The sequence below is a fragment of the Gnatocerus cornutus genome, chromosome 2 (assembly GCF_029298725.1).
Source record: "Gnatocerus cornutus isolate USDA-ARS CGAHR chromosome 2, icGnaCorn1.1, whole genome shotgun sequence".
NCBI classification, from domain to species: domain Eukaryota; kingdom Metazoa; phylum Arthropoda; class Insecta; order Coleoptera; family Tenebrionidae; genus Gnatocerus; species Gnatocerus cornutus.
Genome location: NC_142234.1, coordinates 10617065 through 10639362, shown reverse-complemented (window position 1 = coordinate 10639362; position 22298 = coordinate 10617065). Strand labels below are relative to the sequence as shown.

At 37.1% G+C, this 22298-nt stretch overlaps 11 protein-coding genes across 14 annotated transcripts; 5 read left to right on the top strand and 6 right to left on the bottom strand.

Moving 5' to 3' along the window:
• Window positions 1–36: 36 nt before the first annotated feature.
• Window positions 37–3729, bottom strand: LOC148178921 (uncharacterized). 2 transcript variants are annotated; one of them, XM_088030607.1, is made up of 8 exons: window positions 3307–3729; window positions 2515–3186; window positions 1950–2468; window positions 1626–1893; window positions 1359–1572; window positions 1142–1305; window positions 887–1080; window positions 37–837 (listed from the first exon to the last, which is right to left on the bottom strand). In XM_088030607.1, exons 2-8 carry the CDS (start codon window positions 3164–3166, stop codon window positions 326–328), a joined length of 2523 nt encoding a protein of 840 aa, XP_087886733.1. In that variant the 5' UTR covers window positions 3167–3186; window positions 3307–3729; the 3' UTR covers window positions 37–325. The 2 variants fall into 2 exon arrangements, with proteins under 2 accessions (XP_087886733.1, XP_087886732.1); XM_088030606.1 differs by having other exon boundaries at window positions 3584–3729.
• Window positions 3730–3803: 74 nt separating this feature from the next.
• Window positions 3804–4904, bottom strand: Tcs3 (Probable tRNA N6-adenosine threonylcarbamoyltransferase Tcs3). Its single transcript, XM_088030610.1, has 2 exons — window positions 4568–4904; window positions 3804–4508 (listed from the first exon to the last, which is right to left on the bottom strand). Exons 1-2 carry the CDS (start codon window positions 4902–4904, stop codon window positions 3838–3840), a joined length of 1008 nt encoding a protein of 335 aa, XP_087886736.1. The 3' UTR covers window positions 3804–3837.
• A 151-nt stretch (window positions 4905–5055) lies between these two features.
• Window positions 5056–6272, top strand: LOC148178919 (integrator complex subunit 15). Its single transcript, XM_088030609.1, has 3 exons — window positions 5056–5143; window positions 5200–5750; window positions 5797–6272. Exons 1-3 carry the CDS (start codon window positions 5056–5058, stop codon window positions 6250–6252), a joined length of 1095 nt encoding a protein of 364 aa, XP_087886735.1. The 3' UTR covers window positions 6253–6272.
• LOC148178918 (ribosomal RNA-processing protein 7 homolog A) lies at window positions 6188–7225 on the bottom strand. Its single transcript, XM_088030612.1, has 2 exons — window positions 7045–7225; window positions 6188–6988 (listed from the first exon to the last, which is right to left on the bottom strand). The coding sequence occupies exons 1-2, from the start codon at window positions 7073–7075 to the stop codon at window positions 6255–6257; spliced, it is 765 nt and encodes a 254-aa protein (XP_087886738.1). The 5' UTR covers window positions 7076–7225; the 3' UTR covers window positions 6188–6254.
• Window positions 7226–7423: 198 nt separating this feature from the next.
• Window positions 7424–9164, top strand: Naa60 (N-alpha-acetyltransferase 60). Its single transcript, XM_088030611.1, has 5 exons — window positions 7424–7609; window positions 7682–7876; window positions 7939–8250; window positions 8299–8409; window positions 8690–9164. Exons 1-5 carry the CDS (start codon window positions 7593–7595, stop codon window positions 8820–8822), a joined length of 768 nt encoding a protein of 255 aa, XP_087886737.1. The 5' UTR covers window positions 7424–7592; the 3' UTR covers window positions 8823–9164.
• A 46-nt stretch (window positions 9165–9210) lies between these two features.
• Rnf146 (Ring finger protein 146) lies at window positions 9211–10706 on the bottom strand. The gene is made up of 3 exons (XM_088030613.1): window positions 10507–10706; window positions 10216–10461; window positions 9211–9808 (listed from the first exon to the last, which is right to left on the bottom strand). Exons 1-3 carry the CDS (start codon window positions 10568–10570, stop codon window positions 9369–9371), a joined length of 750 nt encoding a protein of 249 aa, XP_087886739.1. The 5' UTR covers window positions 10571–10706; the 3' UTR covers window positions 9211–9368.
• Window positions 10707–11146: 440 nt separating this feature from the next.
• LOC148178915 (dynein axonemal assembly factor 4-like) lies at window positions 11147–12277 on the top strand. The gene has a single exon (XM_088050749.1). The coding sequence runs from the start codon at window positions 11147–11149 to the stop codon at window positions 12275–12277; it is 1131 nt and encodes a 376-aa protein (XP_087906875.1).
• Window positions 12275–14751, bottom strand: LOC148178914 (uncharacterized). The gene is made up of 2 exons (XM_088050748.1): window positions 14473–14751; window positions 12275–14417 (listed from the first exon to the last, which is right to left on the bottom strand). Exons 1-2 carry the CDS (start codon window positions 14556–14558, stop codon window positions 12320–12322), a joined length of 2184 nt encoding a protein of 727 aa, XP_087906874.1. The 5' UTR covers window positions 14559–14751; the 3' UTR covers window positions 12275–12319.
• A 57-nt stretch (window positions 14752–14808) lies between these two features.
• Window positions 14809–16224, top strand: Uev1A (Ubiquitin-conjugating enzyme variant 1A). The gene is made up of 4 exons (XM_088050751.1): window positions 14809–14914; window positions 14992–15107; window positions 15211–15479; window positions 15534–16224. The coding sequence occupies exons 2-4, from the start codon at window positions 15083–15085 to the stop codon at window positions 15672–15674; spliced, it is 435 nt and encodes a 144-aa protein (XP_087906877.1). The 5' UTR covers window positions 14809–14914; window positions 14992–15082; the 3' UTR covers window positions 15675–16224.
• Window positions 16225–16294: 70 nt separating this feature from the next.
• Window positions 16295–18144, bottom strand: Cyt-c1 (Cytochrome c1). The gene is made up of 5 exons (XM_088050750.1): window positions 17862–18144; window positions 17576–17623; window positions 17378–17526; window positions 17037–17329; window positions 16295–16988 (listed from the first exon to the last, which is right to left on the bottom strand). The coding sequence occupies exons 1-5, from the start codon at window positions 17931–17933 to the stop codon at window positions 16630–16632; spliced, it is 921 nt and encodes a 306-aa protein (XP_087906876.1). The 5' UTR covers window positions 17934–18144; the 3' UTR covers window positions 16295–16629.
• A 324-nt stretch (window positions 18145–18468) lies between these two features.
• tral (LSM14 family protein trailer hitch) lies at window positions 18469–22292 on the top strand. Of its 3 annotated transcripts, none has more exons than XM_088031549.1 (7): window positions 18469–18747; window positions 19158–19430; window positions 20108–20310; window positions 20361–20636; window positions 20897–21156; window positions 21209–21381; window positions 21469–22292. In XM_088031549.1, exons 1-7 carry the CDS (start codon window positions 18627–18629, stop codon window positions 21474–21476), a joined length of 1314 nt encoding a protein of 437 aa, XP_087887675.1. In that variant the 5' UTR covers window positions 18469–18626; the 3' UTR covers window positions 21477–22292. The 3 variants fall into 3 exon arrangements, with proteins under 3 accessions (XP_087887675.1, XP_087887674.1, XP_087887673.1); XM_088031548.1 differs by having other exon boundaries at window positions 19158–19490; XM_088031547.1 differs by having other exon boundaries at window positions 19158–19577.
• Window positions 22293–22298: the final 6 nt, after the last annotated feature.

Sequence of the window (22298 nt, the reverse complement as noted above, 5' to 3'; positions counted from 1 at the left end):
ATATTAATCCTAACTCAAAATCTTATGCAAAACAAATGAAATAATAGTTATTTTATTACACTACTATAATGTACAGGCTATTAAAATCACAATTGAGTTTACGTGAATGTTCTTACTAATACTAGTAATCAGAAGTCAACACTAAACATCAGTCATTTATTAACTTACTCTATGTAAAGCACCTAATTTGAAATCATCCATGTAACACATCAATGACAATTCTACAATTACTATTAGTGCTGATACCACACATCAACCATGTGTCAAGGGGGAAAAACCGGTTTAGGCAAAATCCCTTATAAAGGAATTACTAGCCATATAATCATTAATTTACTTTTGACCTCTTTTTTGCTATTGCATCCTCCACAGCTTTCAACTGTTTTAACAACTCTTCTCTCCGCGAAGTGGCTTTCTTTGACTTCGGGTCGGTCGGTGGCGGTGAACTCACCGGTCGTTTCTTGCCTTGTAGTGCCTCTGTCTTACGCGCGATATCTGAAATCTCTGGCTTACGTACTCCAACTGGATTCTTCAAATTTAATTTTATTTGACGTTTCTCTGATGAGCCTCCTTTCAATGCATCCATAGCTTTAACTATGGAAATATCCACACCTGACGCTCTTCTAGGTGAACTTCCGTCTCTACTAGATGAACTACTTGATCCAGATGAATCTGAGTCGCTGGAACTTGAGCCTGAGCTGTCTGAAGAAGATTTTGATGACCTTCTGCGGCTCTTTACCCGTGCAAGAGCTGCTGCTATGGCCATTTTGCTTCTGGTGCGTCCAAACTGATCCTCTTTTAATGGTGCTGGGGGGTTTGTGGCAGTCACTCTCATCATGCCTATTAGAAAACATTCACTACAATGAGATTTGAAAGAAAGAAGTTTTACCTGGCGAAGGAGCTCGCTTTCTAGGTGCAGGTGGATTCATTAAAGCCGCTCTTTCATTCGCTGCTTTTCTTTCAGATACAATAACTGAAGGTGAAACATGTCTGCTGCGATGTGTTCTTGCCGTCTTTTTGTTGTGAGATCTAGATCTGGACCGGAATGAGCTACGACTAGATTCTGATGAACTTCGAGACGAACTAAAAAACAAAACCCATAAAACGTTATATTGACCACAATTCCGAAAGAGTTTCTAATTACCTGCTGGAAGAATAACTTGACCCAGAACTGTAAGATCGCTTTCTGCCACTTTTTCTACCGGCAGGAGATTTTGACCTCATCCAAGGATCTGACCATTCATCTCCTCGCACGGGCCTTTCTGCTTCTGCTCTCTGTACTATCACTTCACGTTTGGGTTTGCGAGTCTAAACACATTTTTAGTGAAAATATATCACAAATTAAAGTAGGTTCAAAAAACCTTTGTACTTGCTGGTGCAGCCTCCTCCTCGTACTTGTTATTATAATAGTCTGGCATTCGATGTGATGGTAGTTCTCTGTAGGTTCTAATTCTTTCACGAGGAGGTGGCACAAAGTCTGGTTCATAAATAACTTGTCTTCGTCCATAATACTCTTCAGTGGGCGCCGGCCGAGCCACAGGCGGGTACTCTACTGGTACATGTCTGACGTACCTACTGTGAAGCAGAAAATTGAATGTACTAAAAAAAAACAATAGAATTAAACTCACCTTGGTTCAGGCGATGCAACTCGACCGTAATATCCATTTTCTTTGTCAAATTCCTCTTGGGCTAAACTCAAATTCATTTTCTTTTCCTCAAAATCGATGTCCTGTTCCTTGCGTTTAATAGATTTTCGCAACATTTCTTTGGCCGTTCTAAGTCCTCTTTCCCACGCGGATTCAATAGGAGCTGGATCTGGTCTTCCGTATGATCGCTCTTCTCTACCATATTCGCCCGGAACTACTGGTCTAATTAATTCGAACATTGTATAGTTTCCTAGAATTTTGTCAAATTTAGCGTCTAAAAAGTGGAAATACGTCGGAGTTAGCAACCTTTATCAGTAACGCCCGGATGTAAAAATCGGCAACTAGCGCCCCACGTGCACTGTCCTCTGGAAAAAAATCTGCAGACTGGTCTAGGTTCTGTTTCTTCTGGCCTCACTTCATCTTCATCAGTAACTTCACCTTCTTCAAGCTCTTCACGTTGTTTTTCTTTCTGTTCAGCAGTTTCGCCATCTTCTGGTATAGAACCCGTGTCTTTATCTTCTTTGTCTTTTTTCTCTTCCATCTCACATTCTCCATCTTCTGCTTCAAAATCCAACTGTTCTTCTCCATCTTCAGCTCTGTTGGCTTTGTCTGGAATTGCAAGGTCATTGTCGTCCTTCGCTTCTCCATTCGGTCTTTTGTCTTCTTTGTCTTCACGGTCGTCATCAGAGTGCCCCCCAATTGATTCGTCCAAATCAGATACATCAGATAAATCTTCATGGTTAATATTAATTTCCCTCCTAACATTTACTGCTGGTTTCTCTTTGATTTCTTCAATTTCTTTCTCATGGTCAGATTCCATATCCCCTAAAAAAACATTAGCCTGCTATTAAAACAAACTGATATTTCTTACCATCTGAAATTTCTTCTGGTTGTGTATCAACATTCTTTGTGATATTCTTATTTTTGCGACTTGATGAGTCAACACTTGCCACACTGGAATCTGAAGTATTTCCATCATCATTATCTGATCTTTTGGCGGCTCTTGAGCCCCGCGAAGAACCAGACCTACCAGAAACATTCGTAACTCTGTCGGGTGAAATAGATTTATTAGAGCTACGACTACTCGCCGACTTTGCGTCACGATTTGACGCGGGACTTTTTGGATTTTGAGGTGAGCTAGAGCGAGATGAATTAGCTGGAGATGGAGATCGAGGACCGTCACCGTTTATAGGTGATCTAGGGTGATTTTCTGGTGAATTTGGCGAACGTGTTCTACTGGCTGGTGAACTGTGAGATGAAACACTTCCTGGGGATTTTAATCTACTTCGAGATCTAGAATGTGTCTCAGATCTACTATCTTCTGGTGAAGATGATCTGCTTAAAGCTGATCTAGCGTCTGGCGATCGAGGAGATTCAGGTCCACTTGGTGGAGACGCGGATCTACTTATAATAGATCCAGCTTGTGAATTTCGACTTCTGGATCTAGAACTGCTGGGACTACGCGGTCCTTTTCTTTCACTTTCATTGCCAGAAGATGCATCTCGTGAATCTTCCGAGTCCATGTTATCAATGATTTATGATGCTAAGGGAATAAGAGTTTTGTTAGAAATTGGAAATGTTTCTACTAAGTTTTACAACAAAAAAGAGATTTCTAAACACTTTTGATTTAATCTTTTTGAGACCGATGTTATTTTAATCTTACCTTCGGTCTGCCGCCAGCTCCATTGTTACCATTAAAACACTTTTTGATTACATTTCGCTTCTTCAGGCATAACATTTTTTCCCAAACAACTAACTTACTTGACTTTTAACTTCAAAATTCACAACACAAACTACTGAGTCTTTCGCGTACTTGTACTTTTTGACGGTGATTTGTCGGTATCGACTTAACTGTATTTGTACTTATAACGCAAACACAATTCTTAAGTAGAAGGAACTGTTTTAATGAGCACTGTACTTGCACAGACTTGTGATCTTACCTTAATTTTTGTTCAGCAATTCCTGCAGCAGAATGTATTGGCCTTTTTCCGAATAAAAAAACACTTGTAATTATTTTTTTAATAATGTATTTTCGACACCTCTTAACTTCCACAACGGGAAATGGCGTCTCGCTAGCCAAGCTACTTCAATAATTTAGGGACTTTATTTTTTACACCAAGTTGTTTTTGGCGGGGGGAACAAAAAACCCTAACAACGACACCAAATTTAAATTTTAATTCTTTATTACAAAAAACTAATCATTTCTCCACGTAACTTGGACCTCATCTGTTCTAAACCGTTGTGTAATAAAACAATCTTCCCATTTCATGACTCCTCCTGAGTTAAACATCTCAGCTCCAGCTTGTGCTATCATAACTCCATTATCAATACAAAACCTCTCATCAGTGGCAAATAATTTGGCTCCTCTTTCACAACACATTTGTCCCATCATTTCTTGTAGCCGTTCATTGCAACCCACACCACCCACAATAAGAACTTCTTCCGAGTTACAATGAGCTAGGGCGCGTTCTGTCGTTTCAACTAGCATGGCAAAAATAGTTTCCTGCAGTGAAAAGCACAGATCTTCAGAGGAGTAGCCTTCCTTCAAAAACTTCTCAGCCCTTTCTTCCATAAATGTGAGGATTCCTGAGAAGCTTACATCCATACCCTTGACACAATATGGTAATTCTATATATTTGCTTCCTTTTTTAGCCAATTGTTCTATGTTGTATCCTGGACTGGGTTCATTGGATAGTTTTAAAACGCGTGCAAAGCGATCCAGACAATTTCCCACGGCAATATCGATAGTCTCCCCAAATATCCGGTATTTATTTCGAGAATATGCGATAACTTGAGTGTTACCTCCGCTTACATAGAGTACTGTGGGATTTTGGGCACCTGTTATAAGTCGCCCCATTTCAATATCTACACACTGTTAAGGAAAAGCTAGAATAAGTTTTTTTGCTTCAGATGAAAAAGGATACGACCAATACAATGGTTGACGCCTAAAAGAGGTTTGTCCCAAAGTTGCGCAAGTGTTCTTGCAACAATAGCCACACTTGCCAGAGGCGCCCCCATTCCGGGGCCTTTGGTGTAACATATAACATCAATTTCAGAGGGTTTAACACCCGATTGGTCAATAGCATCTTTCAGTACTTTTATTACATTTTGCCTGTGATGTTCTGCTGTCTCTTTTGGCAAAAATCCTTCGCCTGGAGGGGTAATGTAGGTCCGCCTGACATTTGATAAGACCTCGCCGTCTTTTATTATACCAATGCCCAGTTTGTTGGCACTTCCTTCTAAACCAATTGCAATAACCATCTTTCGGAAGCTCTTAAACGCTCTTGAATGCTCTAGAAGATGTTGACAATTTTTTTGAGGTTATGTGATCTTAACCTCAAATGGTACAAAGAGCACTAAAATGCAGAAATAAATGTGTTTCGATATTAAATAAAGTTCTCTTTTTGTGAAAATGTCGGCAGCATCTGAAGTGAATCTTAAACAAACTCTGCGGAAGCTAGATTTCCCTTTGTGTGCTAAAGAAGCTTTAAATAAAATAGGTAAAGACAAGACATAAATCTGTTATAAAAACCCGCAGACTTATTACGAATTTTAGGAGAGTTAATATGTGGTCGGATCACCAGTATAAAAAACATGGATTTAGCCTTGGATTTAATGTCTGAATTCATATTTTGTGAGGTGGACCGTCGCGGTAATAAACGCTCTTCTCCTCTATCAGCCTTACTGGAGCTCCAACTATTAGAAATTCTGTTTGAACACTTTAATGGACTCACCAATGAAGCTTCAAGAAACACAGTTTTTCTTTCTCTCTTCAGTGGAACTACAGCCATGCAAAGAGCTGGAATTTTAAGCAAACTTGTCTCTTTAGCTATTGGGATTCCTTCCCCTGCCATTCTAATATCTGCCAGCACTTGGATGCAACAATTGGGATGTACTTCTGTTAATAGTTGTAAATTAGCCCAAGCAATTGTTTACGATTATTTTCATCTTGTTCCAAGCGCGGCGGAGCGAATGAAAATTCTGCCAGATGTAGCTCCACAATTTACAGCGAATTTTCTAACTGCTGTGGCAGAAAATTATTTTAACTCAAAGAAAAAAGAACAACCATATCCAAGCGAAACATTATTACAAACAATAACGCTATGGGTAAGCAGCACTGATTCTTGAACCCCTGCTAATGTAAAAATTTCAGATTTCACAAAATTCGTATCTCTGCATAGCTGCCCAGCAAAAACAAGCCGCTTTACCACCAGGTGCAATAGCAATGGAGGCTACCACTGCAATAGCTGGATTGATAAGATGGTGCACCTTAGCACCAATTTATGATGAAGATTCTGAATTGTACTGCCACTTACACCTAGCGCTACTCAATAGTATTCTTGAAATTCCACAAACAACTCCACCAAAAGCTGTTTATGCTCAACATTTAACGACAGCATTAAGATTTATTCTTTTATATAGCAGTAAAAATGGAAAACAACACCAACATTTACAGCTTTCATTAGATAGGTTTGCTCAGGCAATACAAGTGGCTCTTTCAACAAACTGCGTGTATGGAAAAATCGACGATTTAATGAATCAACTACAGCAACTACCATTTAATAAACTTATGAACATTGTAATAAATACACATAAAGAACGTAAATAAAATCAGTAGGGTTTGAAGTTTCTCATTTTCTTCATTAAGTTGACTTTTTCTTTAGAATCTTGGAAGTTTTTTCGTAAGACGATAATGTTTTTCATTTTCTGCTCCTTTAACTGGAATGTGTAGAAGTTCTTCAGTTCTTTTTTCCTAGATTTAATTTTATTTTTCTGGATAATTTTATTTTCAACGCTTTCTTTTCTTGACACACCTGGGTTTCTCCCTTTCTTTGTGACCACTGTCCATCCATCATCATCTACTTCTTCCTTTTCTTTTGCTTTCTTTTCTTCTTCCAGTTTGTCACTAGTTTTTATAAACGTGTTCACTTCCTCATATAACTTTTCATGATTGTAAACTGAAGAGTTGTATTCATAAACCCATTTACTTAACCCCACTAAGACAGGACTTTCTTGAGATGACAAAGGATTTAGAGATTCTAGTTTTAATGCTTTTAGAAGTCCATCTTGTTTCTCGTAAACAACATACGCGACTTTAAACCCACAACTGACTTTAGTGCCATCACTTGTGTTTTCAGCAACACTTTCTTGTAAATAAACCACTTTTACTTTGCCAGCTGCTGAAAAGACAGTTTTCAGGCTCGCCTCGGTGGCATACGGGGGTATATTTAGGACGAAGAGAGTTTTTCCCGGAGGTTTTTTCTCGTCGTAGTTTCGGACACAGTGCTCCTTTATGAATATCTCATGATGGCTGGAACTATCTTTGGAAAACTTGAGCGGAACAACTGAAAAAGGTCACAGGATAAGGGCTAATTTCCCCCAGTGGTAATTTCAAAGATACCTTTAAAACCTTGGATACTTCGGGGCGGCATTTCCACGTGCGTTTGTGGTTGTCTGTTTAGATTTTTTAGGTTATCTGGTTATCACTCAAATGACGTTTGGAAGTTTTTATTAAATGTTGGCAACCAACATTTTTGAAATAAGTTGTTAGCATCAGAAATTTGGATTTTTGGGAATTTATGCGTATATAATGAGTGTTCTAAAAGTAATTATAAGTTTTTCAATTAAGATTCTACAAATTGCTTTTCCTGGGTTCAAAATTTTTAAACCATAAAATTAAGTTTTCCTTCCTTGATTCATAAACCACTCCCCTTTCCTGTTTTCTCATTGTGGTTCGTTTATTTCCGGTTGTTACGAACGCAGCTGTCAAGTCTAGTGTTTGTGCTGCCATCTGTATCGTGTCGGATGAGTCATTGTTAAATTGAAAACAAATGGCTTTTGAGATATCAGAAAAATATGTCAAAATACTTCAGATGTGAAAAATTTTTCTGTTTAAAGATGAAAGAAAAGGGTCAGATTAACCAACTGTTGTGTTCTTAAAAGAAATTAATGGCCGGAATTAGCTGGTTTGTAGATATTTAATTATCGTCAATTAAGACAATTACTTAAAGAACAGAAATAAAATATTTCCAATTCAGGTATCAATCAAATGGAAAATGCTCCTCCGGAGAGCACGGAATGAGCGACGATCAAATACCTTTGTACTCTTTAGGGGACGTTCAACTGCGATTTTTGTGTCCTGATGATTTGGATGAAGTACGAGCCTTGTGCCAAGACTGGTTTCCTATTGAATATCCTTTCTATTGGTATGAGGAGATAACTTCCAGCACCAGGTATCTATTTTTAAGTTTGCTAGAAAGCAATATAATGGAGCTGAAAAAATCTCCTTTTTTAGCAGGTTCTATTCTCTTGCTGCAGTATATAACCAAGCGATAATAGGATTGATAGTTGCTGAAATTAAGCCATATGCTAGTCTAAACGAGGAAGATACAGGAATCCTTGCTAAAAAATTTGCTGAAAGATCAGATATTGCGTACATTCTGTCTTTAGGGGTACTCAAACAGTATCGACGAAATGGAATTGCCTCTCTACTCCTTGATTCACTCATCACACATCTTACCACTACTGAAAGAAAGAAAGTAAAAGCGGTCTTTTTGCACGTCCTCACAACGAATTCTGCTGCCATAAAGTTCTATGAACATAGAAAGTACAAGTTGCTGACTTGCACTTTTCATTTCTAATCTTGTCATTGTAGATTTAGACTTCACAGTTTTTTGCCTTATTATTACTCCATCAAAGGACGTTGCAAAGATGGTTTCATGTATGTGTTATACATTAATGGAGGGCATCCGCCATGGACTATCTAATATCCTTTTTTAAACTTTACTAAGTCATCCTACAAAAACTAGTAAACTTTGGACCTTTTTAGGATACTTAATTCTATAATTGAATTATTTCCGAGAATCGTCATTTTTTTTAATACCACAGCTCATTACCTACTTTTGCTATTATCGATTTATTATGTTAAATTTTTTTTTTTCGATATTGCTCTCGGCATTTGAAGACAAAGGTTGCATGTGTTTGTAGAATGACCAAACTGCAATTTTCCAGTATTATTGAAAAAGTATTTCCTTAACAATGATCACTGATTATGTGAAATTTATGTGCGGAAAAGTACTAAGCGGTGGAGGTTTTTTCCCATGGATTTTACTGAACGTAAATAAAGCAATTCACTGGATGTGGGGTAACAAATCAAACATTCAACACGAAGAAAATTAAAAGAAGTGAAACTAGTCCAACAAACTTTGAATTGTTTGTTAATAATTTTGTAAATATTGCCTGTCATTATAGTCATCAGCATAAAATTACCAGTTATTTAAGGTACCTGTTGTATTATATTTTTAAATTGAATACATTTAACTTCATTGTATCATTACTTCTCTTATCATTTCAGCTTACAAAATTCATTGTTATGATATGAACTTTTGTATATTTTGTTATTTAATTATTATATTTATTGAAGATTTTATCTTTTGTTATATGCTATATTTTTGTCATACCAGTATTACACTGCAAGTATGTAACCAGTTGATAAGTTTTATTAAAATGTATTTTATAAAAGTAATTTGATTTCGACGACGTCGTGGGAATTCAGAGAACGTTAAAATTCCTGAAGTAAAACAATTTATTTTACAAAACTCCAAAATATATTTCTTTGAAATTATAGTTAATGCTATTATTACGTTGTCCCCACTTTTGATCATTCCCGTGAAGAATACAAAGTTGAGCAAGAAACAAAACACCTTAAAAAAGACGAGGCTCCAATCACTCCTGATCAGAAGAGGAAGAGTGTTCTATCTCACTAATGGCAGAGTTCAACTGCAAGGAACTAATTCTTTCCATGGTAGCCTGTAAGTCGTGTTCTTCTCTTGGAGATTCTCTGCCACTTGTTGGACTCTGTGGAGTATTTGAGGGTGTGACTGGTACTAAATTGTCTTCTATCCTTCCATCATTACTTCTTAATTCTGAGGAACTCTCAATTATTGATTCTTCTGTTCTAAGACCAGCAATCCCCTTTTTAGGAATTGTAGCAAAATCTCTTTTAATTTTTCGTCTGCGACTGGGGTCATTTCTTCTGAGTTGAATCATGTTTTGTAGGTCAACTATGTACAAAAAACCTGCGATGAGGAACTCACAGGTCTGTTCACCTTTTTTGTATGAAGATTCTAATTCTTTGCTAGTGCGCTCATCATACTGCCACCATCCTGTAAATTAAGGTTTTTTTATAAAATGATTTAAAAACTGTTAAAGTAAAAGATCTGGGTGAACTTTATAAAAAAATAAAGTTTGTAATTACGGGGTTATGAAAAGTTTAAATTTACAAAGTATGTACAAAATTACTAAAAACTATCTTAAGCCTGCCTCCCCTTTAACAACTAAATTTTCGATTTTGTCGCGTTTAATTGATCTTTTTCTTGATGGTGTTCTCTTAGAATACTGCCAAAAGTTGGTGAGATCAATCACGTAAAGTTCACCACAAATAAGAATTTGGAACTCTGATAAATTTAATTTATAAGCCTGTTCTATATCTTCATTTGTACGAGGATCATACCGCCACCAACCTTAAAGTTTGCATGTTTAAAATACTAGAAAAATTATTCTTTACAAGTACCATTTCTGCCTTCGTAAAACCATTGGTAACCACCATCAAATCCTTCTGGATTTTCCGGGGGCTGCGTTTTTTCCAGTAAGTGTGGTTGGTCAATAAAATCTCGAGGGATTTCTTGTCTGCACATGGCACATTTTTTGCTTTGATTCGCAATACCTTTTACGCACAGAAAGCAGAATATGTGACCACATGGTAATTGGGCGGGATGTACACAAGTTTGTAAACAAACGGCACATTCCAAAGTGTCACCTGAAATTAACTGTCAGCTGGACGAGAACGATTTGACACACAAACCTTTTTCGGTTGATTCTTTGACGTCTGGTTCATTTGGGGGGTCTTTACAAGCTGCCTCTGCCATTTTTGTTGCCAACTTTAGACGGAATTCTAATTTTCACATTTATTTTTGTTACAATAACCACAACTGTCTTCAGGTCTGCTGGTCTGTGACGTAATGACGTAATTCTGCGCCATTCTCCAATCCGAAGTTTTTTTTGTCATGTGACATCGTATCTAACATTTAATTGGTTGTAATAAACATTCAAATTCAAAATAAATAACAAGAACAAAATCGTAATGAAATTGTAAAAAATCGATAGAAGATCAAATTTGTTTTACGTAAAAAGTGACAAATAAAAAAAAGAATTTATAGACAAGCGAAAAGTTCATCAAAAATCAGTCTCAATTTTTTTCACGATGAAAATAACGTGTGTACAAAATTTGTTTATTCATTTATATTGCATACATTTTTCATGAATACAAAAATTTTTGTTAATTCTAAATTTTTAAATAATGGAAATGAATAAATTCATTGATTAAGCAATTCCAGTAGCTATGGATACAAAATCGTTGCTTCGACAGTTTGCGTAACTCTCTAAACAATAAAAAGTGATAACTATTTAAATTGCTTGGTTTCATCACTGATTACAGTTTGACAATGCCAATTTTTATTAAAGAAGTGGAATGGAGTGAAACTAAAACCAGCGTAATCATCAAGGTCCCTTTAAGAGGAGTCCATCATTCGAAAGTAGACATTTTTTATTCCGACCTCTACATTAAGGCTTCATTTGAACAATACTTTTTTGAAGTCTTTCTTTTATTTCCAATCAAACGTAATGAGAGCAAGTGTACTTTTACATCTCAACACATATTGTTTGAGTTAATCAAGAGCGAGCCACAAATATGGGGAAAACTAGAACAAGAATTAAGCAAACCAGCCAAACAGGAATTAAAAAAGCGTTACATCGAAGCGGAACATGAGAGGATACAAAAAGAACAAGCTGAATTAACGATTAAGAAGAGCGAATTGAAAAGAGTAGCTGTACGTGAACAAATGGCACTAGACACGAAACACCATGTGACCTTAGAAAACATAAAAACGTATGAAAAAGTAAATGCTTTAAAGCAAATGGAACTTTGGAAAGAACCCAAAAAAAGTATATCCAAGAAGAAAACCAGAAATGATCGGAGTATTGAACCAACACAGCCACCACCACCACCGCTCCCGATTCCGCCACCTCGAACTACGACAGCTCTCAACGTCTCTTTTACGCCTCGGGAATTTCCAACTCCCTGCAGAGAATCGAGACTTGACGAAGAAGACGAGTGGCTTAGAAAACAAGCTGAAGCTCGAAGATCTGTAGGATTTATCAGTGAGGATCTGCGTCCGGAAGAACATAATCCGCATTTTTTAAAAAGCAAAGGCAACGAGTTTTTAAGAAGCAGAAATTTCTTGGCGGCTATAAGTGCATACAGCTTTGGCATCAAACTAAATGATAAATTCGCCGATTTGTATGTTGGACGAGCAGAAGCGCATCTGGCTCTTGGTAATTATAACAAAACTGTAGAAGACTGTACATCTGCCTTGGATTTAATGAAACCTGCAGTTCCATCAAATCTCCGCGAAAGGGCTGCCTGTATTGGAAGACGAGGGATAGCTCTGGGTAATTTAGGTTTGATTCCGCAAGGAATTGGCGAACTTAAAGCCAGTGTAACCCTTCTACCAAACGAAGATTTCAGTATGAAACTAAACGAATTTGTCGAGAATTTAAATGAAACCAATGACTAGTTGTTTGAATTTATTAAAATAATTCCTACATTATAAATTAAGTTATTGCTTTTCGGTTTTACTCTTCTTCAGTCCTAAGGAACGAAGCAACGCATTCGGTGACGGGTCTCGACCTCGGAATTTTCTAAAGATTTTACTGGGGTGACAACTACCTCCCAACGCCAAAAATGTATTCCTAAATCGTTTTCCCACTTCCTGAATCTTTTGTTCATCTCCCTGGACCTCGTGAAAAGCGCTGTAAATATCAGCGGCGATCATTCTAGACCAGACGTGGGAGTAATACGCCGCGGCCCATTCTTCTATGAAGATTTGTGTGAAAGAACAAGGGTGCGAGTCGAATTTATCCAAAGGAAAACTTCTGAATTGTGGCCACAACTTCTTAACAACATCTAACCAGTAATCTTTGGAGTGGTGCAGTTCAAGATCCAATGCAGCCAAATACAGCTCTTTTGATAAATCCAGCCCTGCTAAATGCTCATGTACTTTGGTCAAAGAATCAAACATTTCCGACGGAAGAGGCTCTCCTGTGTTACTATGATAAGAAATGGCACTAATTACATTCTTATTGTACAACCAGTGAGACAGAACGTGACCACTAACTTCTACAGCATCCCACTCAATATTTGAAGAGCCAGACACCTCAGAATAGTTCGTATTTGTCAATAAATGCTGGAGAGCTAAACCAAATTTATGGAACAAGTATTTTACTTCTTTGAATGTTAGGTGAGGAGGCTTCTTCTCTATAGGTGGATCAAAGTTAAAGATAAGCGCCGCGACGGGTTTACTTCCGGTGCTTTTACTTTGATTCTGAATTCCCACCATCCAACCATTGCTCTGCTGAATCTTAATTTTTTCATCTGAACGTGCATATGGATCAAGGTAAAAGCCAGCAATTGGAGCACTGGTGTGATGTTCAAAAATGTCGTAAAATCGCACGTCTTTATGCCATGTAGATATGTTACTCCTTTGCTTGATTACAACGTTAAAGAGGTTTTCACATAAATCAAATAAACCTTTTAAAACTGTCTGCAAGGGAAAGTACTCTTTAAATGTGTCCTCACGGTAATTGAACAAACTCTTCAACTGCTTATTTCTCCAGTAAGGAACATCCCACAATTCGATTCTACTGCCTTTAAAGCCTCTTTCCAAAGCAAATTCGTGCATATTTTGTAATTCAGCGTCCTGCGCAGGCTTTGCTTTATCAAGCAGTGTGTTGAGCATATTATTTACGTTGGAAACACTTTCTGCCATTTTAGTCTCCATAGACATGTCTGCATATGTTTCAAAACCCAACAGCTGAGCAAGATCGCGCCTTGCAAAGCGAATCTCTTCTAAATGTATTCCTGTGGCTAGATCTCTGTCACCATAACCAGATCCTCGATTAACCAAAGCTTGCCAAATATTCCATCTTAACTCTCTATCAGGACAATTTTCCATCACAGGCATATACACATTAGGTTCAAGCGTGACTTTCCATGGCCCCTCCAGAGACTTCGCTGAATTATGAGCAATTGTTTTTAACAAACTTGGCGGAAAATCTCTAACAACGTTAATATCTTGAATGACATGGGAAAACTGTTTAGTACAGATGTCGACTTTCTGTCTAAACTGTGTCCTTTCAGTTGTTAATTTATTGAGAATTTGTTTCAAGCCAATTTTTAAGGAATCTGAGAGTTCCAACCCATTCAGTCTACCTTCCAAAGCAAACTTTTTCAATATCCTGATTTCTTCATCAGTATGATTACTACTTTCTTTCTCCAACTCGGATTTCACACATTCATAAATCGGTAGGCTGTTAAATTTAGCCGCGCGAGCTCTTTTTGCTCTATCATGAATGGCAAGGTAACTTTTTGTAGGCATTAAACTACTATTTCCAAGATACAGTGTTTTGGCCAAACCCCAGGTTAGATCCAGAGGTGCTCCAACTTCTTCCAAAACTTGAAAAACATCTTTGAATATGTTGGACGGGGTTTTGTTTTTTATAGACTTTTCAATATCTTGCACCCCTGATTCAAGTTCAAGAGTTTGTTTAGCAACTGCGGCCATACATTGTTCGATACTAATGTTATTAAACTCGGGAAGACCGTCATTTTGAAGAAGAGGGTTCTTTTCCGGCGAATCTTCACCAATTTCAGGTACTCTGAGAATGAAGAGATTAGGTCAAATTAAATACTTCAATTGTGTGCAAAACGTACAAAACAATGTAACCGTTGTTTCTTACTGTATGTAAGGGTAACCTTCTGCTTAATAAAACACGTCTTCCAAGGAAAGATAACGCCATTATTTATAATAAATTATATTTAAACTATAACCTCAACATTTTTACCGCACGCATTTGATGTTTGCTAGTGACATTTTTGTTGGTGCATTTGTCATTTCTTAGGTTGGTCAAAAATTATTGTTAGAAAAATTTGTGGGGACGGGGTGAAACGTAGAGAACTTTTTTATGGAGGTGCAAATCGCGATATTTATTACAATCTTTCGTTTTTTAGTTTGAGTTTATACAAATTCAGCGGCGGATTTGAATAAAATTAACCTTGAATTTGAATTTCCTAGGAAACCAGTGTTCCCAGTCTTGGGATTTTTGGTGGGCATTAAAAGTTTCTAGAATTGACAAGGTGTAGAGAAAATTGAAAGGTGCAGTTATTACAAATTATTTTCAGAACTAGTTTTATCTATAAATAGTTGGAAATTTATGTAATATTCCGTTCTAGGTTCTAGGACTTTGTTTATGTGAGACACTTGGTTTCGTAAATTTTGCGATTTCACCCTCAAAGTGACACTTCATCGCGCTGCTTAGAGATCATGGCGGCTCCATCAACCGGTGTGGGCAAGTATATTTTAATTCTTTTTATTTAAAACTGCTTGGAGAACTGCTGTTTTAATTGCGCCGATTGTTTCAATCATTCTATGTCCGTACTTTTTTTCATTAGTGGTGCCCCGCAATTTTCGACTTCTGGAAGAGCTAGAAGCTGGTCAAAAAGGCGTTTCGGATGGCACTATTAGTTGGGGGTTAGAAAACGACGATGATATGACTTTAACACATTGGATGGGCATGATTATTGGCCCCCCTAGGACCCCATATGAGAATAGGATGTATTCAGTGAAAATTGAATGTGGACAAAGGTACCCAGATGATGCCCCAACAGCAAAGTTTATTTCTAGGATCAACATGAATTGTATCAATAGTAGCACGGGTGTGGTAAGTTTTTGGTGTTGGTAAAAGGATATTATGACTAGTATTGCTCTTGTACAGGTGGATAATCGGCAAGTCCCAGTGTTGGCCAGATGGCAAAGGGATTACACAATTAAAACAGTTTTACAGGAATTGCGTCGATTAATGACGCTGAAGGAAAACATGAAACTTACACAACCCCCAGAAGGCAGTTGTTTCTAGCCCTTGCGCTCTCCCAACACGTCCCCGTTACCCTCTGCTGCCAACTGCCCTCTGAGTGTTGATACCTGCACAACTCAGTCTTGTTCTCTTTTGTGAATAAGTATCAATCATTATATTAGTTACCTAAATGACATGAACAAGGATAAGATGCAGAGGGGGCTATGTTATGTGTACAGCTTAATGGCTACACCGCTAAATTAATTTTAGGTCATAAAGTTTAGATTCGCCATAAGTTTCTACTGTCCAGCATTTATAGAACTATTCTGCTGATGTCATTAATTTGTTCATAATAAATTTTTATAATAGGATGTGTTGCCGTTATTTGTGCAGGTTTATTTTATTATTAATTAATGTTAATCTTATCGTAATTTTGTGATTATAATCAAATAAATTTGTAACTCAACATTATTCTCTGTTATTTATAAGATAATGCCGAAGCTACTGTACATAATGCGTAGACACAACATATTTCATATAGGTCACACTTCTACTGTTTCTGACATGTAATGAAGCTCAAAAGCATTAAATAATAAAATAAAGTTGGTATTAAGTTTCTTTATCATTATGTATTCTTCAACTGTTTACTGGTGGAATTAAATTATTCCAATACAAGGACAGAATAACACTTAGGACAAATCATATTTATTCATTTAAAAAGAACATGCAACGAAAGAGGTAATAAAATTCTGGCAAAATGTCACACGCTTTTTACCTAAATAAAAAGATTTTGGTTTTAAATAATATATTGTAACAAATAACGTGACACCTCTGGTATCATGACAAAAGTAAAAATGGTAATGCAAACCACCATACTACGCCGAGTAAAAACAATTATTGGGAATTTTATGTTAGATTTTCTACTTATGTACATGACGTGATAAATAAATCTTATAAAATTAAATTTTACTAAACTGAAAGAGCCAGTAAAGTCACGCTATGTCTGTCTACTAATTGTTTACTTCTTCGGTTTAAATTCAATTTTACGCGTTTTAAGAGAAATCCACTTATGTCTCTTAAGGTAGAACGTAATTCCAATTAGCAGAGAGAAAATACCGACGCATTTAATCAACATTCGTTTACGATCGTCAAACTCGGGCTCTGAAGTCCACTTCAGGAAAGTCGCTACATCTTTAGCTAATTGACTGGCAGTGGCTGGTGTTCCATCATCATATTCCAGCACTTCATTAAACAGCGCTTGTGCCATTGAAATAGCACCTCCTGGGAAATATGGGTTGAAGTATTGTCCTTCTCTCAATACAACTCCAGCTGGTGCGTCACAATAACCAGTGAGAAGTGAGAAAATGTAATCTTCACCTACAATTCAGTGTTTTAATAAAATTGAAACAAAGTTCTGAATAGTACCTCCATGGCGAGCTAACACAATATAACTAAGATCTGGAGGGAAAGCTCCATTGTTAGCGGCGCGAGCGGCTTCCTCATTAGCATAAGGACCAGGGAAGTAGTCAGACAGTTTTCCAGGTCTTTGGAACATGTTTCCGTTCTCATCAGGTCCATCAGTTACCATGATTTCTTCAGCTTCTGCTTTAGCTTCTTCTTCTGTGTGGGACACTCCTACCAAGTTACGATACGCAATAAATCTCATGGAGTGGCAAGCAGCACAAACTTGTTTGTACACTTGATAACCTCTTCTTACACTAAAAAAAATCGCAGATAGAAACCAATTTCATCGCCATTTAACCAACCTTGCATGATCAAGTGAGCTCAGGATACCATTGTGGCTCCATGGATTTTTGGGGGGATGTAATTCCAAGTCTGATGCCTTAACAGATTGTTCAAGGGCATACACCAAAGCTCCAGCTCCCCCAGTCAACACACCCAAAGTGCCTAACAACTAAATTCACAGTGTAAGATGAAAGTGTCTTCAAAATGTTCCAACTTACAGCTTTTCTGCTCCTGGTCCATTCTCGCGTTGTTGAAAATGAGCTGATCTAAAATGTGAGGTTAAAGTTACATAAGTCTTGAAAATTCACAGTGCAAAGAGACAATCTTGTGCGAATAATACAAGTGATGACATAACATGCTTTGAAGTATTATTTTATCAAAAGTATCCAATTATTTGGCACATCATCAACTTACTTTAGGCATGGCATGTGAAATATAAACCATCCACACGATTTTTATTAAAAGGGCCACAGAAAAATACATTTGTTTACTTCTATGACTTACCTGGCTCGTTGTTCTCCCACAGGACGACTTTAGAAGTCCTGCTCCACAAATTCTCCCTACGCTAGCAGCCATGTTGACCAAGGGTGGTAGCCGGTCCAAAAATTGCCCCAATTAAAATCGACTTTACCTGAATATGCAAAAAAATGCATAAACTTTTGCCGACACACTGGAGATTATCCTTCACGTGAACGACTTCGTTCCAAGGGAAGGATAACAGATTTTTGACAGTTTACGTAACAGCGGTCAGGACAGGGCTATTTGATTTTCGCTGTTTCCTACATTGGTTCTTTTTAATATTTAAAATTGGCAAGAAAAAAATCGAGTTTGAAAATTTGCAAAACTCTGGGAAAAGTGGTAATGATATCTTTTTTTATAATTACAATACACCGAGAAACGTGTTTTATTTTTGTACCAAATTACGTGGCATTATTTAGAGAACGAGTTGAAACTTTACAAGTTCAGACAGTCATTTCTCCTCGCAATTTTTGTGAATTTTCTAAGCAACCTTCCAATTACTGATTTCTTGTTAAAACCTCAAGGTTCTGCCTTCGGTGCTTTTTTGCAAAGAGATAAACTTTTTTCCCCTTTCCCCGGCGCGCCACTGGTTTTTAATTAATATCGTTAGTGTGGTACACCTGCTTTGCGTCATTTCTTCCAGCTGTTTTGGGGACGCCATTCTTAGAATTGTGTGCCAGTATTTCGTATAGTTGGACATTTAATCGGCTAAAATCATCGGCATCCTTCTTGCAAAGTGATTTATCCAAGATGAGTGCGGGGATGCCGGAGCTTGGCTCCAAAATAAGTTTAATTTCGAAAGCCGATATCCGGTATGAAGGACGATTATTTACAGTGGACCCGAAAGAATGCACAATTGCTCTAGCTTCCGGTAAGTGTCTCTTTATTCATTATTTACAAAAAAATATTTGCAATTTTGTGTTAACTCCGTCTTGGTAATACTTCGTCATGGCTTTGTTCGGTATTACGTAGCCTGGACGAGAGTTCATAACTGTGTTTTTATTGTTCATTTTGATACGATCTAACGGATTCTGTCTAAGTAAATTGCTGCAGTCGTGTTCTTTTTTCACAGAACGTGAAAAGTAATCGCTATTTCGTTGAAAAAAGAGTTTCACAACGCAAATTTTTTATTTCTTTGGTGGAACAAAAAAGAGGTACTGATACCTGTTTTTTTGTCTCTTCAAAGAGACCTTCATTGTAAAATTCAACCGAAAAGTCTCATTTTACATTGGAAACTAAATGTGAACTCGCATTTTTTATCACCTGCGACTTTTTTTACAGTTCGGTCTTTTGGTACCGAAGACCGAGACACTCCTTACCCCGTTCCGGCCCAAAATCAAGTCTACGATTACATCTTGTTTCGTGGATCTGATATCAAAGACATCCGAGTTGTGAACAATGTTACTCAACCCCTCAACGACCCTGCGATTATGCAACTATCCGGTCCACCTTCTTTGGGCCAGCAGCAGTTCCAAAACCACCCAATGTTGGGCCACATGGGACCACAAATGGGACAATTTGCGTCGGGTTATGGAGCGATGGGTACCATGGCAGGTCTGTCTGGTGGTTTAATCCCGGGTATGGGTATGGCAAGAGATCCCCGAGGTCTCGCTGGTAATAAACCAAATGAGTTACTTATGTCGGGCACGGAACAACAGGTCCTATCTCCTGCAGTCGAACCCCCTCGACCAAGCGATCATGGTAACGTTATGATCTGTAGACGATTCGCTTATTGTTGCTTAGCTTTGATTGAGACATTTGCATTGCAAGGAGCTAGGAGGTAGTTGTAGACGATGAGTGGGTAGTTTATAATGCATGCGAGCCCAGGGGGGCCCAAAACAGTAATTTCATTTCATTAAATTTCATTCAGCTTTCCTTTTTGTGTCAACAATATGTTATTTTGTTCGTCTGTGTTAAAAAAATGTATGAATATGCAATGACTATCGTCATTGTTGTGTGTACAGTTTATTCAACATCAAATTTATATTCGTAATTTCGTGCATCTTAACACTTCTTTGTTTTCCGTTTTTTACTCTTTAGACGAAAGTAATCAGTAAATTGAAAAAAATAAAGTGGGAACGATTGCGGTTAATTTATTCTATGGAAATTGAATGAGTGCTTTTTTGTAACATTTCTAACTTTTTCTTTTCTGTCTTCTTTGATTTTTTCTCTTGCGTTTGTGAAATAACCAAAGGTCATATCATATTTTGATTCTGACGATTCGATTTCAGATATAATTGGAGGAGCTTCAAGAAGTACGACACCAGCTAGTTTAGGGTCCCGCAAATCTCCGACCAACGATCAAGGTGTTCAAACGGGATCCGGCAAACAACTAGACAAGAAAACTCCAAAACCTATTCAGCCACCAAATCAACGTCATCAACAAAGGAAAAGCACTTCTCAAGAGAGACGAAATTCAAGAGGAGATGGCCAAGTACAATATAACTTGTGATTTTTACTTAAATAAAATGAATTGTTTTGTAGCAAGACCATCAGAGAAATCAAAACAGACCACCTATGCGCAACCAGAATCAACAAGGTCAAGGACCTCACCCCAATCATCAAGGCAATCAGCAAAGAGGCGGTTGGGTAAACCGTGGACCTGCTAGACCGCGAGGAAGACCGAGAGGAGGTTTTAAACCTAATCAAGGACAACCGCCACAAGGGAATAAAGCGAAGAATACTTTGAAGTTTGAGAATGATTACGATTTCGAGCAGGCCAATACAGAGTTTGAAGAGCTGAGGATTCAGTTATCAAAAGTAAGTGAACTTTTGCGTTGTTGCTCTTTGGTTCGGTATATCTTTATATTGTCTTGGATTTTCTCTATTGTTTCAATACTATTGCTTCCTAGATTCTTCGTTTTTCAAGTTCTTTCTGAATATCTGTAACTACTTCTGGACCTTTTGGAGATCTTTAATGTCTTCTTAATCTGTGATTTTTGCGGATTCTACATTTTGTTTTTATTTTATTTTTTTCGAACTCTTTCAATTATTTTGACTAAAATTGCTTTAAATTATAGGTAAAAGTTGAAGACACGAGTAAGACTGAAGTAAACGGTGATATTGACAAGAAAGATGATTCAGGTAATGAGACAGGTGCTGGTGAAAACGAACCTGAGGAAGAACATGAAGTTTTCTATGACAAGAGTAAGTCCTTTTTCGACAAAATTTCCTGTGAGGCTGTCGAACGTGCCAAGGGTAAATCTCAAAGGACTGATTGGCGCACAGAACGTAAACTTAACTCGGAAACATTTGGAGTAGCGGCAACAAGAAGAGGAAAGTAAGTTAATTTAACTAAAGTTGTTAGCAGTTTGACTAATTAAATGCATTAGCTTCAGAGGACGTGGTGGCTTTAGAGGAATGGGCTACAGAGGTGGTGGTTATCGCGGGGGATTCAGACCACAGCAACGTAGAGATCAAGGAAACCGTACAGGACAGCCTCCTATGAATGACCAGCAGCGATCAGGCAATCAACCTACCACAACATCTGTGCCTGCTGCAACAGGTATGTAAACTATTTTGACCTTTGAACAAGAAGTTGTAAATTCTCATGTTGAGGACACTAAAATCTGATTTGTGAATTTTGGTTTAGGAAAGTAAAATACTAACTGATCTGACTAGATAGAAAAACAAACAGTCGCTGACACAGGAACATGGAGACATGACTGCTTTGATTTATTAGGGGAAGGATGTGGATTTAGTTAAATGTGGACTGTGATTCAAGGTACTTGATTAATTTGTAAATTAGTTTTGAGTCAAAACATGAATTTAGTCATTGTTTCTGTACGTGGAATTGTTATGAAAAGCAATGCTTTCTTGAGTTTCCTGGTGTCAGTATTACAGTAGGATAGTTAAGGTGTACCTTAAGTGATAAATATTTTATTTTATATATAAAAGGCAGATTAAAAATTTTAGTAATGTATATTTTTACTGCCAATAGAAATTAATGATTTTTTTATACTTCTTGTAGCTTTATATGGTTAGAACAATGTTTATTTCTTTAAATTATACACTAATTTTAGTTTTTAATACTGGGTCGAAATGAAATTCTAATCGATTGTTCTAACTGGTTGTATCAATATAATTTGCCAAATGGTTGTTGTAATTTATTACTGATTATTACTGTTGTCATAGACTTTGTAATATTAAGAAATTTTGAAATAAACAACTCTTGAAAATGTTCATCTTTTACTTGAATCACTAGTGCACTTACTACTGAAGAACTGATACATGTTTTCTAAATCTCTCATCGAATATTTTAGAATTGTATTTTTTGCTTGATTTTGTGGTTAGATTTTTTTAAATTAGCTAAGAATTACGTTTGAGTTTATATGATTATTAAATCAATTTTTATGTGAAACATTTAAGTTGTACATGCATTATGAAAATATATTTAAAAATAAATGTTCAAACTAATTTGTT

What these genes read in the sequence shown, in the direction of transcription:
- LOC148178915 (XM_088050749.1), top strand. Translation starts at nt 11,147, where the DNA reads ATGCCAATTTTTATTAAAGAAGTGGAATGGAGTGAAACTAAAACCAGC.
- tral (XM_088031547.1), top strand. Translation starts at nt 18,627, where the DNA reads ATGAGTGCGGGGATGCCGGAGCTTGGCTCCAAAATAAGTTTAATTTCG. An exon ending in CACAATTGCTCTAGCTTCCG is followed by an intron (nt 18,748 to 19,157) that starts GTAAGTGTCTCT and finishes CTTTTTTTACAG; the next exon opens with TTCGGTCTTTTGGTACCGAA. An exon ending in CCCTCGACCAAGCGATCATG is followed by an intron (nt 19,578 to 20,107) that starts GTAACGTTATGA and finishes ATTCGATTTCAG; the next exon opens with ATATAATTGGAGGAGCTTCA.
- Naa60 (XM_088030611.1), top strand. An exon ending in AAGTTCTATGAACATAGAAA is followed by an intron (nt 8,251 to 8,298) that starts GTACAAGTTGCT and finishes TTGTCATTGTAG; the next exon opens with ATTTAGACTTCACAGTTTTT. An exon ending in CATCCGCCATGGACTATCTA is followed by an intron (nt 8,410 to 8,689) that starts ATATCCTTTTTT and finishes AACAATGATCAC; the next exon opens with TGATTATGTGAAATTTATGT.
- Cyt-c1 (XM_088050750.1), bottom strand. Translation starts at nt 17,933, where the DNA reads ATGGCTGCTAGCGTAGGGAGAATTTGTGGAGCAGGACTTCTAAAGTCG. An exon ending in AGCTCACTTGATCATGCAAG is followed by an intron (nt 17,330 to 17,377) that starts GTTGGTTAAATG and finishes GATTTTTTTTAG; the next exon opens with TGTAAGAAGAGGTTATCAAG. An exon ending in TGTGTTAGCTCGCCATGGAG is followed by an intron (nt 16,989 to 17,036) that starts GTACTATTCAGA and finishes ACTGAATTGTAG; the next exon opens with GTGAAGATTACATTTTCTCA.
- Uev1A (XM_088050751.1), top strand. Translation starts at nt 15,083, where the DNA reads ATGGCGGCTCCATCAACCGGTGTGG. An exon ending in GGCTCCATCAACCGGTGTGG is followed by an intron (nt 15,108 to 15,210) that starts GCAAGTATATTT and finishes TTTTTTCATTAG; the next exon opens with TGGTGCCCCGCAATTTTCGA. An exon ending in TCAATAGTAGCACGGGTGTG is followed by an intron (nt 15,480 to 15,533) that starts GTAAGTTTTTGG and finishes GCTCTTGTACAG; the next exon opens with GTGGATAATCGGCAAGTCCC.
- Rnf146 (XM_088030613.1), bottom strand. Translation starts at nt 10,570, where the DNA reads ATGGCAGAGGCAGCTTGTAAAGACCCCCCAAATGAACCAGACGTCAAA. An exon ending in CAAAGAATCAACCGAAAAAG is followed by an intron (nt 10,462 to 10,506) that starts GTTTGTGTGTCA and finishes AGTTAATTTCAG; the next exon opens with GTGACACTTTGGAATGTGCC. An exon ending in GTTTTACGAAGGCAGAAATG is followed by an intron (nt 9,809 to 10,215) that starts GTACTTGTAAAG and finishes CTTAATTTACAG; the next exon opens with GATGGTGGCAGTATGATGAG.
- LOC148178919 (XM_088030609.1), top strand. Translation starts at nt 5,056, where the DNA reads ATGTCGGCAGCATCTGAAGTGAATCTTAAACAAACTCTGCGGAAGCTA. An exon ending in AGAAGCTTTAAATAAAATAG is followed by an intron (nt 5,144 to 5,199) that starts GTAAAGACAAGA and finishes TACGAATTTTAG; the next exon opens with GAGAGTTAATATGTGGTCGG. An exon ending in TACAAACAATAACGCTATGG is followed by an intron (nt 5,751 to 5,796) that starts GTAAGCAGCACT and finishes TAAAAATTTCAG; the next exon opens with ATTTCACAAAATTCGTATCT.
- Tcs3 (XM_088030610.1), bottom strand. Translation starts at nt 4,904, where the DNA reads ATGGTTATTGCAATTGGTTTAGAAGGAAGTGCCAACAAACTGGGCATT. An exon ending in CGTCAACCATTGTATTGGTC is followed by an intron (nt 4,509 to 4,567) that starts GTATCCTTTTTC and finishes AACAGTGTGTAG; the next exon opens with ATATTGAAATGGGGCGACTT.
- LOC148178914 (XM_088050748.1), bottom strand. Translation starts at nt 14,558, where the DNA reads ATGGCGTTATCTTTCCTTGGAAGACGTGTTTTATTAAGCAGAAGGTTA. An exon ending in AACAACGGTTACATTGTTTT is followed by an intron (nt 14,418 to 14,472) that starts GTACGTTTTGCA and finishes CTTCATTCTCAG; the next exon opens with AGTACCTGAAATTGGTGAAG.
- LOC148178921 (XM_088030607.1), bottom strand. Translation starts at nt 3,166, where the DNA reads ATGGACTCGGAAGATTCACGAGATGCATCTTCTGGCAATGAAAGTGAA. An exon ending in ACCAGAAGAAATTTCAGATG is followed by an intron (nt 2,469 to 2,514) that starts GTAAGAAATATC and finishes ATGTTTTTTTAG; the next exon opens with GGGATATGGAATCTGACCAT. An exon ending in GTTGCATCGCCTGAACCAAG is followed by an intron (nt 1,573 to 1,625) that starts GTGAGTTTAATT and finishes TCTGCTTCACAG; the next exon opens with TAGGTACGTCAGACATGTAC.
- LOC148178918 (XM_088030612.1), bottom strand. Translation starts at nt 7,075, where the DNA reads ATGCCGCCCCGAAGTATCCAAGGTTTTAAAG. An exon ending in AAGTATCCAAGGTTTTAAAG is followed by an intron (nt 6,989 to 7,044) that starts GTATCTTTGAAA and finishes GACCTTTTTCAG; the next exon opens with TTGTTCCGCTCAAGTTTTCC.